Source organism: Hyla sarda, chromosome 1 (genome assembly GCF_029499605.1).
Source record: "Hyla sarda isolate aHylSar1 chromosome 1, aHylSar1.hap1, whole genome shotgun sequence".
NCBI lineage: Eukaryota > Metazoa > Chordata > Amphibia > Anura > Hylidae > Hyla > Hyla sarda.
In genome coordinates, this window is record NC_079189.1 from 300,641,643 (window position 1) to 300,659,911 (window position 18,269).

The window sequence follows — 18,269 nt, forward strand, 5'->3', positions numbered from 1 at the left end:
CTGTCCGAGGGAGTGTTCAGTTATGTTTTTTTCTTCTGGTTCTCGGACAGTTTTTGGGTCTTTCTTTGACCTATTGGTCTCCTCCTATTGCTCTGGAACTTAAACTGACTAGCTCAAAGCCTGAAGGCGGGTTTATCCTGCTGGGAGGAGCCAACTTTTTTTGTTGCCATAGTGTCACCTCCTAGAGACAGCAAGATACACCCACTCCACTGTCTGTGTCCCCCAATGGATCCTTCGAGAAAGAGATTTTACGGTAAGTGTTAAAAAAAATCTCCTTATTTTAGTGTAGGTGCTTCAGTGAAATGGTTTGCTTATTTGCACAACAAATGTTTCCCCCATATTGTTTTTTATTTGGTGATTTTTTTTTTTTTTTTTTTTTAAATGGTCTTAAATGTTTGTTTTATATTTTTCATCAAATATGTTGCTATTAACCCCTTCCCGCTATTGGACGTATGCATACGTCCAGGCGAACTACACGTTCGCGCAAATGGACGTATGCATACGTCCAAGCGATCTCCTGCTCTGCCGCGGGCAGCGCAGGAGATCGCGGGTGGGACTCAGCTGTCAATCACAGCCGGAGTCCCACCGCAGCTGCCGGGGCCGCGATCGCGCCGGTCCCGGCAGCATTAACCCCATAGATGCCGTGATCAGTTCTGATCACGGCATCTATGGTGTTTGCAGGGGGAGCGCTCTCCCCCTGCCCATCAACGGCGGCTCCGCTATAAAATAAGGGGGATCGAGGGTGTCCAAGACACCCTCGATCCCCCTTGAAGAGATAGGAGTGAGGTGGCAGGGTTGCCACCCCTCCTATCCCTGCTATTGATCGGCCGAGTGACCGACCAATAGCAGACTGGGGGCGGGGGGGTTAAAGTTTGGTTCCCCCCGCTATGCCCACCCATCGGTGTCTGGGCACAGCGGGGGGAACCGTGTAGTAGCGGCGGCGGCGGTCACTTACCCGGCGGAGGCTGTGATCATGGCGGCAGTGGAGGTGAGTATGGCGCCGCGTGTCTGGGAGTCTGTTGCCTAGCAACATCTGCAGGGCGACAGTTTGGAGAGTGGTCTCTAAACTGTGGCCCTCCAGATGTTGCAAAACTACAACTACCACCATGTCTTGACAGCTGTTTGCTGTGTTGGCATGCTGGGAGTTGTAGTTTTGCAAGATTTTGAGGGGTTCAGGCTAGAGATCACTGACAGTGGTCTCTAAACTGTAGCCCTCCAGATGTTGCAAAACTACAACTCCCAGCATGCCCAGACAGCTGTTTGCTGTCTTAGCATGCTGAGATTTGTAGTTTTGCAACATCTGGAGGGCCACAGTTTAGAGACCACTGTCAGTGATCTCCATACTGAACCCCTCTAAATCTTGCAAAACTACAACTCCCAGCATTCAGGAACAGCAAATGGCTGTCTCGGCATGCTGGGAGTTGTACTTGCGTGCCTCCAGCTGTTGCATAACTACATCTCCCAGCATTCCCTTTGGCAATCAGTACATGCTGAGAGTTGTAGTTCTGCAACAGCTGGAGGCACACTAGTTGGGAAATACCGAGTTAGGTAATAGGTTCTATTAACTAACTCAGTATTTTCCAACCAGTGTGCCTCCAGCTGTTGCAAAACTACAACTCCCAGCATGCACGTTCTGTCAGTGCATGTTGGAAGTTGTAATTTTGCCCCCCCCCCCCCCCCCCCCATGTGAATGTACAGGTTACATTCACACTGGCGGCAGATTACAGTGAGTTCCCTGCTTCAAGTTTGAGCTGCAGCCGCAGCTCAAACTCCTAGCGGGAGACTCAGTGTAATCCGCCGTCAGTGTGAATGTGAATGTAACCTAAAAACACTACACTACACTAACATAAAATAAAGAGTAAAACACTACATATACACACGTACACTGCCCCCCCCTACCACCCCCCCAATAAAAATGAAAAACGTATCCTACAGCAGTGTTTCCAAAACGGAGCCTCCAGCTGTTGCAAAACAAAAACTCCCAGCATTTCCGGACAGCCATTGACTGTCCAAGCATGCTGGGAGTTTAGCAACAGCTGGAGGCTGTTTGGGAATCACTGGTGTAGAATACCCCTATGTCCACCCCTATGCAAATCCCTAATTTAGGCCTCAAATGCGCATTGCGCTCTCACTTTGGAGCCCTGTCGTATTTCAAGGCAACAGTTTAGGGCCACATATGGGGTATCGCCGTACTCGGGAGAAATTGCCTAACAAATTTTGGGGGGCTTTTTCTCCTTTTACCCCTTATGAAAAGGTGAAGTTGAGGTCTACACCAGCATGTTAGTGTAAAAAAAAAACCATTTTTGTACACTAACATACTGATGATGCCCCATACTTTAAAATTTCACAAGCGGTAAAAGAAAAAAAGCCTCCAAAATTTGTAACGCAATTTCTCCTGAGTACGGAGATACCCCATATGTGGGCGCAAAGTGTTCTGGGGACGCACAACAAGGCTCAGAAGGGAGAGTGCACCATGTAAATTTGAGGTCTAAATTGGTGATTTGCACAGGGGTGGCTGATTTTACAGCAGTTCTGACATAAGTGCAAAACAATAAATACCCACATGGGACCCCATTTTGGAAACTACACCCCTCACGGAATGTAATAAGGGGTACAGTGAGCATTTACGCCCCACAGGTGTCTGACAGATTTTTGAAACGGGTCTGTGAAAATGAAAAATAACATTTTTAATTTGCACAGCCCACTGTTCCAAAGATCCGTCAAATGCCAGTGGGGTGTAAATTCTCCCTGCACCCCTTATTACCTTCCGTGAGGGGTGTAGTTTTAAAAATGGGGTCACATGTGGGGGGGTCCACTGTTCTGGCACCACGGGGGGCTTTGGAAATGCACATGGCCAAATTCTCTCTCCAAAAGCTCAATGATGCTCCTTCTCCTCTGAGCATTGTAGTTCGCCCCCAGTGCACTTCACGTCCACTTATGGGGTATTTCCATACTCAGAAGAGATGGGGTTACAAATTTTTGGGGGTATTTTCTGCTATTATCCCTTGTAAAAATTAAAAATTTGGGGGAAAACAAGCATTTTAGTGTAAAAAATAAAAAATTTTTTTTACATATGCAAAAGTCGTGAAATACCTGTGGGGTATTAAGGTTCACTTTACCCCTTGTTACGTTCCCCAAGGGGTCTAGTTTCCAAAATGGTATGCCATGTGTTTTTTTTTTTTTCTGTCCTGGCACCATAGGGGCTTCCTAAATGCGGCATGCCCCCAGAGCAAAATTTGCTTCCAAAAAGCCAAATGTGACTCCTTCTCTTCTGAGACCTGTAGTGCGCCAGCAGAGCACTTTTCATCCCCATATTGGGTGTTTTCTGAATCGGGAGAAATTGGGCTTCAAATTTTGGGGAGTATTTTCTGCTATTACCTTTTTTTAAAATGTAAAATTTTTGCTAAACCAAGCATTTTTGGTAAAAAAAAAAATTTTTTTTTTTACATATGCAAAAGTCGTGAAACACCTGTGGGGTACTAAGGTTCACTTTATCCCTTGTTACGTTCCTCAAGGGGTCTAGTTTCCAAAATGGTATGCCATGTGTTTTTTTTTTTTTTTGCTGTCCTGGCACCATAGGGGCTTCCTAAATGCGACATGCCCCCCGAGCAAAATTTGCTCTCAAAAAGCCAAATATGACTCCTTCTCTTCTGAGCATTATAGTTCGCCCGTAGTGCACTTCAGGTCAACTTATGGGGTACCTCCATACTCAGAGGAGATGGGGTTACAAATTTTGGGGGGTATTTTCTGCTATTAACCCTTGCAAAAATGTGAAATTTGGGGGGAAACACACATTTTAGTGAAATTTTTTTTTTTTTTTTTACATATGCAAAAGTCATGCAACACCTGTGGGGTATTAAGGCTCACTTAATTCCTTGTTACGTTCCTCAAGGGGTCTAGTTTCCAAAATGGTATGCCATGTGGTTTTTTTTTTTGCTGTTTTGGCACCATAGGGGCTTCCTAAATGCAACATGCCCCCCAAAAACCATTTCAGAAAAACGTACTCTCCAAAATCCCCTTGTCGCTCCTTCGCTTCTGAGCCCTCTACTGCGCCCGCTGAACAATTTACATAGACATATGAGGTATGTGCTTACTCGAGAGAAATTGGGCTACAAATTCAAGTATAAATTTTATCCTTTTACCCCTTGTAAAAATTCAAAAATTGGGTCTACAAGAACATGCAAGTGTAAAAAATTAAGATTTTGAATTTTCTCCTTCACTTTGCTGCTTTTCCTGTGAAACACTTAAAGGGTTAAAACACTTACTGAATGTCATTTTGAATACTTTGGGGGGTGTAGTTTTTATAATGGGGTCATTTATGGGGTATTTCTAATATGAAGACCCTTCAAATCCACTTCAAACCTGAACTGGTCCATGAAAAATAGCGGGTTTGAAAATTTTGTGAAAAATTGTAAAATTGCTGCTGAACTTTGAAGCCCTCTGGTGTCTTCCAAAAGTAAAAACACGTCAATTTTATGATGCAATCATAAAGTAGACATATTGTATATGTGAATAAAAAAAATATGTATTTTGAATATCCATTTTCCTTACAAGCAGAGAGCTTCAAAGTTAGAAAAATGCAAAATTTACAATTTTTTCATCAAATTTGGAGATTTTTCACCAAGAAAGGATGCAAGTTACCACAAAAATTTACCACTATGTTAAAGTAGAATATGTCACGAAAAAACAATCTCGGAATCAGATTGATAAGTAAAAGCATTCCAGAGTTATTAATGTTTAAAGTGACAGTGGTCAGATGTGCAAAAAAGGGCTGCGTCCTAGAGGTGAAAATGGGCTGTGTCCTTAAGGGGTTAAGAATAGTCTCTCAATTTCAATCTCACTTATGCTACAAAAGTTTTGAGATTACTGTTAAAACTGTCATTTTCATGTGTCTGCACTTCAACTGGTACATGCTTTTACAGGGATAAAGTTACCCTCCAGAACATGGTCACCTCCTCAAGACACAGAAGATTCTGCTAAACCCAATGGAACAGAGACTGAGGATTCAAATGCAGCTTGTTGTACCTGCCCAAAAAGTGAAGCTCAGATTATGAATGAGCACCTCGAGCAGGCATTCCGAAAAACCTTTGAGAATTATTTGCACAACGTGGTCTTCATTCCAAGGTAGGACTGAAAACATTCATTTTTATTTAAGAATTATTGGTGTCACTATCTAAATTAAAAATAAATTGTAAAATCTTGCCGTTTTCTCATTAGCCACTAAGCCTAATAATAAGGCCATGTGCACACAGCCATAATCCTATAATGGGAGCTTCAGTGCATAACCACAGTTTCCTGTCACTCACTGAAGTCAATTGGAGCAGGGTTTTCAAAGCTGACACCCCATGATTTTTCTAATGGAAATTTGCATGGTTTATGCTTCAAAAACCACACTGATTATGCCTATGTAAATGTGCCCTAAAATGTCTTTTCTGTAGAGATCACTGGTCAGCTGTAATATCTGCACTGATCACAGAACATGCCTAGAGTCCTCTCTAGACTGCAGGTTCCTATTGGACATGTGGTTGCTGTAAAACATATGTCTAAATGACATTTACAGCAGCTCAGGTAAGATGGCTGGTCCTATATCTATATACAGAAATTGTAATGAAGAAATATTAGTATCTGGTATTAATTAGTAAAAATACTATCTACTAAATGTTCCTTTTGAAGAGTAAATAAAAAAAAAGTCTGATTTATTTCCTACTACAGACCTTCTAGAAAACGCAGAGATACCTTTGGTGTTGCAAACGGTACTGTCTCAGATCAAGTGACACCCAATCCTTTAGTCAATGCAACCTCAACTGGAGCACCTGACGATATGGAGCCTAAGAAGTTTTCTCAGAAGGTTTGGTTCAAGGAGTCATTTGTCATTTCTGACTTAAAGCATTTCACTGCATATCGAATTGAAATCCATGCCTGCAACAACGATGTGTCACTTGGCTGTAGTGTAGCTGCATATGTCAGCGCCAGAACCATGCCAGAAGGTGAGCCACCAATACAGCTTACTGCTGTTGTATACAAGACTGTAATAATGTAAAATTATATGGCAACTTCAAATTTGCATGATATCTACTGGACATGTTTGTACAGTAAGATCTAGAGAGTTCCCCAGCCACTGTTACTCATCTTGTCTATTGCATATGCATAAACAAAGGAATGATTGCCTTCTTGGAGATTAGTAGGTGCCCTATTCCCATGGATTATAATTTTATTGCAGATATTGTGGTTATGCTGTCGGAAAGCCCATTTACGGATGGGTTAATATTGCTTCCATACCATGACTGAAATTGACATTCTATCTGTACATAGTATTATAGAATGCGGTTATCACTGACAGGTGGATAGTCATGAATATCACAAACAGCTGAGCACCCCCTCAGTAGTCTGTGATAATAAACAAGTCCTTTCAATAAAAGTTTGGAACCCAAAATGAAAATTTATGTTGTGTCTGGATCCCTGTCTGCCCTAAGATGTGGCAGCAAAAATCTGGTTAAATCCCCTTTATCCCCTTGTCGCAAACGGACGTGAATGTACGTCCATTGCAGGCTCCCAAGGTATGACATGAGTGCAGCTGAGCAAGCATCATACCCGGTGGGTCCCGGTTGCTTATATCGATCGTGATGTTGTCCAGCATTAGCCCTTTAGACACCGCTATCTAAGTTGATTGCGGTGTCTAAAAGAGGATAATTTAACTCCCGGTTAGCTCAGTGGGCTGATCGGGATTACCGCAACATCCCGATCAGCTGAGAGAACGGAGGAAGGTCTCTCACCTTTACTGCCGTCCGATCGCCGATTCACTGTTCTGTGCCTGAGATCCAGGCAGGAGCATTGGAGTGCCGATAACACTGATCAGGGAAATGCCATGGCATAGCATTGATCAGTGCTGGCAATCAAGGTATTGCATGTTATAGTCCCCTAAGGGGGCTATAACATTGCAAAAAAGTGTAATAAAAAAAAAGGTAATAAATGTGATTTAACCCATTTCCTAATAAAAGTTTGAATCACCCCTTTCACCCCCCATTAAAAAAAAAAACTGTAAATTAAAAATAAATATTTACATATGTGGTATCGCTGCTTGCATAAATGTCCGAACTATAAAAATATATCGTTGATTAAACCACACGGTCAATGGGGTACACGTAAAAAAATTCAAAAGTACAAAATAGCGTATTTCTGGTCACTTTTTGTACCATTAAAAAATGAATAAAAAGCAATGAAAAGTCCGAGCAAAACAAAAATGGTACAGAAAAAATATAAATTGGGTATCCTTGCGACCGTATGGACCTACAGAATAAAAATGAGGTGTAAATTTTACCAAAAACTGCACTGCGTAGAAACGGAAATGTTTTTTTTATTTTTATTTTTTTATTTTTATTTTGCCCCACAAATAATTTTTTTCTGGTTTCGACATAGATTTTGTGCTGAAATTATTAATGGTATTACAAAGTTACATTGTTGGCGCAAAGAACAAGCCCTCATATGGGTCTGTAGGTGGAAAATTGAAAGTGTTATGATATTTAGAAGGTGAGGAGGAAAAAAGTGCAAAAATGAAAAATCGTCAAAGAGGGAAGGGGTTAATGATCAGTGGAAATCCGACCTCTGGGAGCCCCACCAATCGTGAAATTGAAGGGTATGTAGTACTGGTGTAGCTCCCTTCATTCTCACAACTAGTGGGTGTCCCAGAGATTGAACTTACATAAAGGGGTTTTCCTGGATGCTCAGGATAGGTCATTTACATCCGATCAGTGTGGTGCACTGCACCCGGATGTACGTTGTGAACAGAGCCAGAATTCTCTGCTCCTTTCATTGTACAGTAGCCGTACCAGGTTACTGTACTTTAGCTACCACTGAAGTGAATGGATAGATGTGCATTACAAAGCTCTGGAAAACCCCTTTTAACAGGCCTCTGTTTCTATGCCATAACATGTTCCACTAAAAAAGAAAGTTTACAATTTAGTGTCTTTAGATGTAGTTGCTAATTTTACAACAAACAATTTGACTATTCACAGCTAAAGCAGATAACATTGAGGAACCAGTGACGTTTGAGTATATTTCACCATACATCCACCTCACGTGGAAAGAACCAAAGGAACCCAATGGCTTGACCGTCTTGTATGAGGTACAATACTCCCGGCTTGGAGACACTCAGGTAATTGTACATTTTTATATTCTTTTGTAGACCTCATATTCTGCGTTGTACTAATTATATTGTTATTATTACTTTGCAGGAAGAAAATGTCTGTGTTTCCCAGAAACAGTATCTCCAGGATAAGGGAGCAAAGCTGCGTTCACTTCTCCCAGGGAACTATAGTGTGAGAGTTCGGGCCACTTCTTTAGCTGGAAATGGTTCTTGGACTCAGACTACTTATTTTTATGTACCAGATAATGGTAAGTGTTTACTTATCTTTGGGTAAAAAAGGGACTTTGCAATCATTCTGCAACAGATTAAGTTTCATGTAATTATTGGTTGTTTTGCGGCTGGATTCACGTTACAGAATCTAAGGGCAGAAATTCTGAGGGCAAGACCACCCAGACATTGCCAGTCCCCATAGACGGCAATGTAGTCTGCAGGGTATTCTTCCCAAAAAAAATTTACGCCAGAAAGCTCAGCTGCTGAAATTCTGTTGTGTGCGCTGTGGAGTGGAATCACATTATTGGCTGGTGAAGTTCCCCTTCTGAATTCAGGAAGTCGTGCGCAGGAGGCAGAGTCCCGCCAGCTGCCCACCCATGCTTCTTTCCGTCTTCTCAGTAAGCCGTCCCCTTAGTTAGCATATTCATATTCTGCGACTCTATGTCCTAGTGACGTGAGTCGTATGTCACGTGAGCGCTGCGCTCTGTCGGTAGAGCGCATGCGCCGGCAGTTTACATACAGCTCTCATGTACTGAGCTCTGACTGCTGAAAGCAGTCATGTGAGAGCTGTAGTCATGTGTATATTTACAGTATAGTCTACCGACTGAGCGTAGCGCTCATGTGACATACGACTCACGTCACTATATGAATATGCAGAATATGAATATGCTAACTAAGGGGACGGCTGATTGAGAAGATGAAAAAAAGCAGGGCCGGCCAGCCAGCGGGACCCCGCCTCCTGCACGCGACTCCCTGAATTCAGAAGTGGAACTTCGCCAGCCAATATTTTGGGAACCACAGCACCAATTATAGTAAGTGACCCCTCTTTGGATTCCTGGTCACCCACACTATAATCCAGTTTATTGGGTTTAGTGTGGTGATGAAGGTGACAGTTTTCCTATAAAAATTTTCCTGTCTCCTCCAGACATCAAATGAAAGCTCCTGGCATCTCATAACTGACCAAATGCTTTCTCTATATCTCTAGTTCAGAGTTTAGAGAGTCTGTTAGCATATTTATTCTATGGAAAAGCAGAATTTATTTGGACTGGGAAAAAATAAGCATAATCCAAAAGGAAAGAAAGACAAAAAACCGCAGGGGCGTTCCTTGGTGTAATATATCGGGGACTTGTGAACCCATCACCACACCTATTGTGTTGATCTAACCTTGTTCAGTTGTGCTACGTAATAGGCACAACTCTATGAAGCATACATTGAGTATATTCACAGAATGCAGCTTAAGGGCCCCATCCTCGTGCCCTAAGGTGCAGAACGAAGCAAGAATAGGTAGAGGGGGAGAAAAATTGGGTCCTGGATGAGCGCCGCTGTCAGTATCCCACAAAATGACTCTTAAGTCACCACAGTTGCAACAAGGATCGTTTTTTTCGATATGTAAAACAATAGAAAACGTGTTTCGGCGCTCTCTCCTGGGAGCATTTGTCCAGTTTTCAATCTCACAAATGTTTTTTTGGCTGAATGGGCACAGTTCCCCACACATGCACTTGAAAATCCTGTAGAAAGCCTTCCCAGAAAAAATGGAGTTTTCATTTATGGTTTTGGAATGGGGTTCCTAACAGGCTCACATATAATGATAGTCAGGTGTTCACATACTTTTCATGTGGCAGTTGCATTAAAGTCCCTTAATCTTTTTACTTTATAGTATGTGCTTTTTTTTTAGCTATGAAAGATGTCTGCTACTATATTATAATTTTTTTTGTTTCCTCAGACAATTACCCAAGTAACATCTTAAAGATTGTCATAGGTCCAGTTCTCTTATTGTTTGCCTTCCTTGTCACTTTGATAGTCTGCATGATCCAGAAAAAAAAGTGAGTGATTTGAGCAATTTCTATGTCTAAATACAGCTAATAGTTAAGACATCTAAAAAAAAAACTAAGTTTTAGTCTTTGCTATCCACTTGCATTACGGTTTTTGTATTGTTATTAAGTTGTGCACTTTTTTTTATCAACTGGTGCCAGAAAGTTAAACAGATTTGTAAATTACTTATATATAAAATGTTTAATCCTTTCAGTACTTATCAGCTGCTGTATATTGCAGAGGAAATCGAGTTGTTCTTTTCTGCCTGACCACAGTGCTCTCTGATGACACCTCTGTCCATTTTAGGAACTGTCCCGAGTAGGAACAAATCCCCATAACAAACCTATCCTCCTCTGGACAGTTCCTGACATGGGCAGAGGTGTCAGCAGAGAGCACTGTGGTCAGACAGAAATGAACAACTCAATTTCCTGTTGAGCATACAGCAGCTAAGTTCTGGAAAGATTAAGATTTTTAAATAGAAGTAATTTCTGTTTCTTTCTTGCACCAGTTGATTAGAAAGAATTGGTTTTCCACAGCAGTACCCCTTTTAAAGTTCGGGTTGTAAGAGTTGCATCTACCTTTTGCATTTGTTGTGTTTGGCTGCTCAGAATGGTGTCATCAATAATGGGGTTATATAGTGGCAAATCTTTTTTTTTTTTTTTTTTTTTATTAAATCCTATCCAGGCTGCCAGCTTTAAAAAAAGAAACCACTAAACTTACCTCCCTTTGCTTCCCCAATTTCTCTGGTATTGCTGCTTGCTTTCTGCTGCGATCCTCTTCCTGGTGCTGGGGGTCAATGCATCAGACTGCAGCGTAGCTCATTGCTGGCCACACGGAAGAAGACTGGTGTTGGGGCTCAATATGTAACACTGCCACTCGGCCAATCAGTGGCTTTGGCCGGACATCGCTGCTGCCAGCGATTAGCTGAGCTACAGTCTGATGCATTAACCTCGGACACCAGGAATAGGTGTGCGCCAGAGGCCGGAGAGCGATACCGCTGGAAGCAGCAAGACGTAAGGCTTCTTTCACGCTATGAGCATTTATCCGTTATTAAACGTCCGTTTTCTGTGTGGAAACGGATGTATAATAACGGATGCAATTACGGGTGCTAACGGATGAATAAATATTCATCCGTTAAGACCCGTTATAACATCCCTCATGTATGGCCATAACTCCTCTGCCTACAGACTCCCACAGCCACAGATTTGTTTCTATGATGGGAGTAGTAATTCCCTGGCTGCGGGAGTCTGCAGACAGCTGGGGAGGCTACATTAGTGTTTTTACTACTACCCCCATCATGGAACAGACTCTGTTCCATGATGGGGGTTGTAGTACAGGGGCTGAGGGATTGATCGCACCGGGTTTCACTTCTGAAACCCGATGTGATCAGAAGTTATTAGGCAGGGGAGCGGGCGGCAAGCTCCGCAACCCTACGATGTATGGTGTGTTGTAACTTTCATTTTTAAATCCCCCGCGGGGAGCCCTGAATGGCTGGTACTGAGGAGCCATTCAGGGCTCTCAGCGGGAGATTTAAAAATGAAAATTGTGAGTAGCAGGGGCCATATGTATATTAAAAGCGCTGTGGGGGGGCGCAAGATATATAGCACTGCAGGGAGGGGGGGCAGACATATAGCCTATATATCTAGCCCCTCACAGCGCATTAATAAAGATATGACCCCCGCCGGCGCATTAATACATATAGATCACCCACCGGCACAAGTATAACGTACTGTCGCAGGCTGCCATCTATATACATATGTCACCACTGTTCTATGAATGAAAAGCATTCTAGCAGCAGCATCTGCCGGTCCGATGCTGCTGATAGAAATACTTTTCATTCATAGCACATCGCCAGCATATGTATATAGAAGCGCACTGGGGGGCAGATAACGCTATATGTCTGCACCCCCCTGTGCTTCTATATACATTTGCCGGCGCTGTGCTATGAATGAAAGGTATTTCTATTAGCATCGCATAGTGCCGGCAGCCAGCGGAAGATATATATTTATTAATGTGCCGGCGGGGGATATATATTTATACATTTTTTATATATTTTTTTGTGGGGCACTACATCAAACACAATAGCTTGCGGACCTAGCAACTCCCTCACAGCAATAAGCACCTGCACTTGCACGACTCACTGGAAGACTGCACATATATACAGTGATGGACAATCTACATATGCATTAAAGAGATCAGTCTGTCAATTAAATCCAGCTTTAAAAGATTTGGTTCTGGTAGACAACCGGGGAGTAAAATGCGCTGCCACATTCATTAGTCAGCTGTTACTCGCAATTGCAGTAGATCTTAGGATAGAGACTCGGAACTGATCGGATCGTGAGCTATTAGCTAGTGAAACGGGTGGCGTTGCGATCCTCTCCCTGGCCAGCAGAAAGATCTATACATTTCTTTGCACAGACATGTATGGATGTCTCGGCTGGCTTAGACGCTGAGCTGAATGCTGCTGGCTTTCCTGGCTAATAAGTTACGATTGCGGTGGGTTCCAAAAGTGAGACCTTGTGCTATTGACAACATGTCAGAAGTTGTTTAAATTACAGTAATGCTTTTAAAGTGCTTACAAAATGCACTGTTTTTGCTTGTATTTCACAATTTGTGGGTGATACTTGTATAAATTTTAGGCCTCCTGATATTTTACTGTTATTATCCCTATCCTAAATAAGTCAATTGTATGAATGACCACTTTAAAGGGGAACTCCACCCCTAGACATCTTATCCCCTATCCAAAGGATAGGGGATAAGATGTCTGATCGTGGGGGTCCCGCCGCTGGGGACCCCCGCAATATAGCATGTGGCACCCACCTGTTTCTTGTCCGGAAGCGCTGGAGGGTCTGGGTCACGACCAAGAGAACGGAAGTCTGTGACGTCACGACTCCGCCCCCGTGTGATGTCACGCCCCGTCCCCTCAATCCAAGTCTATGGGACGGGGTGTGACGTCACACGGGGCGAATAGTGGAAGAGAGATCTCCCGAAGATGTGGCGAATAATGATTTTCTACAGGGTACTTAGCATTATTGACAACAAATTTCCTAATCGTTTGGAGATGCTGTATAAAAGTTACAGGAGAAGTTTATAATGATGAGCCTCATAAAGAGGTGTATAGACCATAGCACAGATTATGGTATGTTAGTGTTAATGTTTATTATTTTCTAGCCTCAGCTTTGGTGCAGGTGAAGCTTTTAAAAGTTGAACAGTTTACATAATAAATTATTATTAGTATTATTAGTCATTTATTATAGCTCGCCTATTGATTTTTTGTTTCCCGTGGATTTTGTTGAGCTTAGTCTTTCTGAAAACGTTGTCTGCATTGAGCTTTGCATTGGCTGGTGTTGGGATCTCTTTCTTCAGATGTAAATATAGACATCTTTTTGTCTTTTATCTCTTACAAATGAAATAAAAGTGTGTGACATTAGGCAGAATAGTTTTAATAGCATTCTGATTCCAATCACTGTCATATCCATACTTATATTAAAACATGCTTCACATTTTTGAAACACATTATAACAAAAGACAATAAATATCTATCTTAGGGTCTATTCTGCGCAAGAGAGAATTCTGCGCATCAAATCTGCGCAGAATACTGTACATGTGAATAGACCATTAAAGCCTCTATAATCAGAAATGTGTTATTTTTATACAGAGACGCAGAAGGACCAACAGGACCATTATATGCATCCTCTAACCCTGAATACCTAAGTGCTAGTGAAGGTGAGTTGTTCTGATGATATTTTGCCTGTATAGACCTTTAGAGTGTTCATACACATAATAGTAAAGTGGGCCAAACCTGCGGATTTTATGTCTAGGAGGATATGCCGACTCTTCCCAAACAAATGATGATGGGGGAAAGCAGGTTTATGCATGTTGAATTTTAACATGCCTGATTCTTTTCTCTCTCAGGAGATAGCCACTGCCAGAGTTGTTTAGCTGTTCTTTTTTCCCCTCTTCTTTTTGAGAACATGTGCACCCTATGCTAAACAGAACTTGCAGGAGAAGCCGTTTTTGGCTGAATAATTGCTTGGCTAAATGTATTTTGAAGGCAAATAGCCTTTTTGTGGCCATACTATGTTGACTAATGTCAGCTGAACCTGCCAGTCACCTAATATGCATGGGGGGGGTGTCTCCTGACTTCCCTCCTGGTGACAGATGTAAGGTGAAAGAATGATCATGCATATCGGATTTGTTCTTAAAGGGTAACTCTCATTAAAAAATGTTTTGCTATTTCACTCCTTATGGTGAATAAAAAAGATTTCTAATATACTTTGTTTTAAAAAAATTTAGTTTTCTAATGTTTTATTTGTGCTTAAAAAAGCTCAAGAGCACATTTTCCCCCATCTTATACACAGACTTAGGACCGAAGCCCAAACACAGGAAGTGCAGCCTGGAGTGCTGAGGGGGGGGGGGTGTCCAACCAACAGCATATGGCAGCTAAGTGTGAGAGGAGCTATTATTGGATGAGGCTGGACACACCTCCCTCAGCACTTCAGGCTGCGCTTCCTGTGTTTTGACCTCGGTCCTGAGTCTGTGTATAAGATGGGGGAAAATGTGCCCTTGAGCTTTTTTAAGCACAAATAAAACATTAGAAAACTTCATTTTTTTAAAAACAAAGTATATTAGAAATATTTTTTATTTACCGTAAGGAGATCAATAGCAAAAATTTTATTTTAATGAGAGTTACACTTTAAGGAAAATAAGTCACCACCAGAAGTCTCTTGCAAAAGATAAATTCCCTCTGCCCATCACATGTATGAAAGGATCATGATGAGGAGCTGTTGGCATAATAAGCATTTAGCTGACAGCTACGGTATATGACCACATAGTAGAAAGCTGCAGGACGTTTTTTAACGTCTAACATTGAAAACCTTACAGGAGATGTATCATGATGAAGAACTTATCCCCTATCCAAATGACACGCCCCCTCCATAAATTTCTATGGGAGAGCCAAAGTCGCTCTCCTATAGTGATATATGGAGGAGACGTGTCACCCTCTGCCTCTTGCAGGGGTCGTGAAGAGCCGCTCCCAGGGAGAGTCGGAGCCCCATACAGATGATCGCGGGTGGTCCTAGCAGCTGGACCCTAAAACTTATTCCCTATTCTTTAGATAGGGTATAGGTTTTTCAGCATGAGACCTCTCCTTCAATAGGGGAAATAACATTTTGGATAAAAACAATGGGGGAGATTTATCAAAACCTGTGCAGAGGAACAGTTGCCCATAGCAACCAGAGTGCTTCTTTTTATTTTGCAGTGGCCCTTTAAAAAAAAAAAAAAAAACAATCTGGTTGCTATGGCCAACTGGGCAACTTTTCCTCTGCACAGGTTTTGTTAATCTCCTCCCAGTGTAGAGTGCTGTAAATCTGCAGTGTCACAGCTGACCAGGCAGAGTTTACATTTCCTATTTTTCAATAGAGTTTATTTTCAAGAAAAATCTGAGAACTAATAAATATCTGCTGTAATGACATCATATTTGTAGTACAGGGGACAATGCTTGTGCGTGTAATTTGTTATTAGTGTTTATTGCTGCCTAAATACTATTTAATGAGGTATTGCAGGATTTTTTTTAAAGTTAGTGTAGTTCATAATATAGTGTCTGTACCTGTGTGTGACGGTGGTCTCGCAATTCTTCAGTGATTTGCCCCCCAATATTTATTTTTAACAGCATACAACACTACTCGGGTCTTCCCAGGTTGCAGTGCGTTGAGACATGACATCACTAGTCAGGTGTGCAAAGGGAGCCTGTGGGTGGAGCGACTTCTGGGTGGGAGAGAGATCATTTTGCAACAACTGTAGGCACCCTGATTAGAAAACACTGGTCTTTTGAATGGATTGCAACTCATTTGTGTTTCAATGCGTGGGGTGGCTGATATGTGGGAGGGAGAAAAGTGACCTCACCCTTACAAACTAGGAACCATCCAACAGGAAATAGCCACTTCTCAAAAAGACAGCCACAGCGTTATGGTAATCTCACACCATAGTCATTTAGCCCCAAGACAAGTGCAGATCTTTCCTAAGCATGTCTATTACGGTCTAGCAGGTACGTACTAAATCACCTTATGGTGGATAACCCCTTTAAGAATTCATAAACCTGGTTTCTTTAGTTATGTTTTTGTGACAACCAAGTCAATAAATGTGTTTTTTTTTTTTTTCTTCTAGTGTACATTCCGGATGAGTGGGAAGTACCAAGAGATAAGATCAACTTGCTTCGAGAGCTAGGGCAGGGTTCCTTTGGAATGGTTTATGAGGGAATTGCCAAGGACATCATAAAAGGAGAGGCAGAGGTTCGGGTGGCTGTGAAAACTGTCAACGAGTCAGCAAGTTTGCGGGAGAGAATAGAGTTCCTGAACGAGGCTTCCGTCATGAAGGGATTCAACTGCCACCATGTGGTAGGAATTAAGATTCATATAAAGAAGTGTTCCAATATTCCACAACATTACTATTAAATTTCCAGTGACAATGAATACATTTCAAACAGTTTAAAAGGATTTTTTATGTTGCAAAAATAAGCTAACTACTAGGCAGTATACAGTCACTACTAAAGATTACTTTGTTCCCTGCAGGGACATAATCACTTGTTGTCTAGGGGACTTCTATAGTTTGTCTGCACTGACAAAATGACTAACCATTATTTCTTCTCCACTTCCTGATCTAGTGTTTTCACTTTTTTACATCTCCAACCATAACCTTTTTTTATTGTTACATGAATACACACGTATGACAGCTTTTTGTGTAAGACGTTAGATATTTTTAACCCCTAGAGCAGGGGTACTCAACTGGTGGACCACAGTCCAGATCCGGACCACGGCCGCTAGTCATCCGGATCTCGGGCCGGATCTCCCCTCATTCATTTGAACAGGTGTCTTTAAGACACTGATACAAATGAATAGCTGCGGCCCGGAGCGAGGGAGCACTGTGTTCCCTGCCCGGCGCTTCTCCTGTTCCCTGCCATCTGCTCTGGCTAGGCCTGACTAGAAGAGGCCGGAGCAGCACGGGACCTGGGACAGGAGCCAAGCTCTCAGGTACAAATTTGTTTCCCCACCTGTGACTCTAGTTGTTGTAGAACTACAGCTCTCATAATGACCTTCTGTCTGTGCATAATGGGAGTTTGCAACAGCTGAAGAGTCACAGTGGCAAAGTTCATGTAGGGGCATGGTGGCATTCTTCATTCTGGTGGCACAGTGGCATAACTAACTGGGGCACAGTGGCATCATTATTTCTGGGGGCACAGCGGCATTGTTAATTCTAGGGGCACAGTGGCATAATTAATTCTGGGGGCACAGCGGCATAATTAATTTTGTGGAGCACAGTGGCGTAATTAATTTTGTGGAGCACAGTGGCGTAATTAATTTTGTGGAGCACAGTGGCATAATTAATTTTGTGGAGCACAGTGGCATAATTAATTTTGTGGAGCACAGTGGCATCATTCATTTTGTGGAGCACAGTGGCATCATTAATTTTGTGGAGCACAGTGGCATCATTAATTTTGTGGAGCACAGTGGCATCATTCATTTTGTGCAGCACAGTGGCATCATTAATTCTTGGACCCCAGTGGCATCGTTAATTCTTGGACCACAGTGGCATCATTAATTCTTGGACCACAGTGGCATCATTAATTCTGGGGGCACAGTGGCATCATTAATTCTGGGGGCACAGTGGCATCATTAATTCTGGGGGCATAGCGGCATCATTAATTCTGGGGGCATAGCGGCATAATTAATTCAGGGGGCAGTTTTTGTCGAAGATGTATTTGGGGGCATAGCGTGTGGCAGTAATATTGCAGGAGAATAGCGTGTGGCAGTAATATTGCAGGTGAATAGTGTGTGGCGGTAATATACCAGGGGCATAGTATGTGGCAGTAATATACCCAGGGGTACAATGTGTGGCAGAATTATTTTAAGTGGTACAGTGTGTGGCAGTAATATACCAGGGGTACAGTGTGTGGCAGTTTTATATTCAGGGGCACAGTGTACGGCAGTATTATATTCAGGGGTACAGTGTGTGGCAGTATTATATTCAGGTGTACAGTGTGTGGCAGTATTATATTCAGGGGGAGCAGTATGTCACAGTATTATATTCAGGGGCACAGTGTGCGGCA

The 18,269-nt window shown here is 42.3% G+C and overlaps 1 protein-coding gene across 2 annotated transcripts in view; it reads left to right on the top strand.

The window, feature by feature from the left end:
* INSR (insulin receptor) overlaps window positions 1-18,269 on the top strand; it is a 140,904-nt gene that overhangs the window by 110,831 nt on the left and 11,804 nt on the right. For both annotated transcript variants that reach the window (XM_056518098.1, XM_056518099.1), the window contains 7 exons: window positions 4,923-5,124; window positions 5,713-5,987; window positions 8,013-8,152; window positions 8,232-8,391; window positions 10,077-10,176; window positions 13,824-13,891; window positions 16,331-16,560. In XM_056518098.1, the coding sequence (XP_056374073.1) occupies window positions 4,923-5,124; window positions 5,713-5,987; window positions 8,013-8,152; window positions 8,232-8,391; window positions 10,077-10,176; window positions 13,824-13,891; window positions 16,331-16,560 (1,175 nt within the window). The remainder of the gene's footprint in view (window positions 1-4,922; window positions 5,125-5,712; window positions 5,988-8,012; window positions 8,153-8,231; window positions 8,392-10,076; window positions 10,177-13,823; window positions 13,892-16,330; window positions 16,561-18,269) is intronic.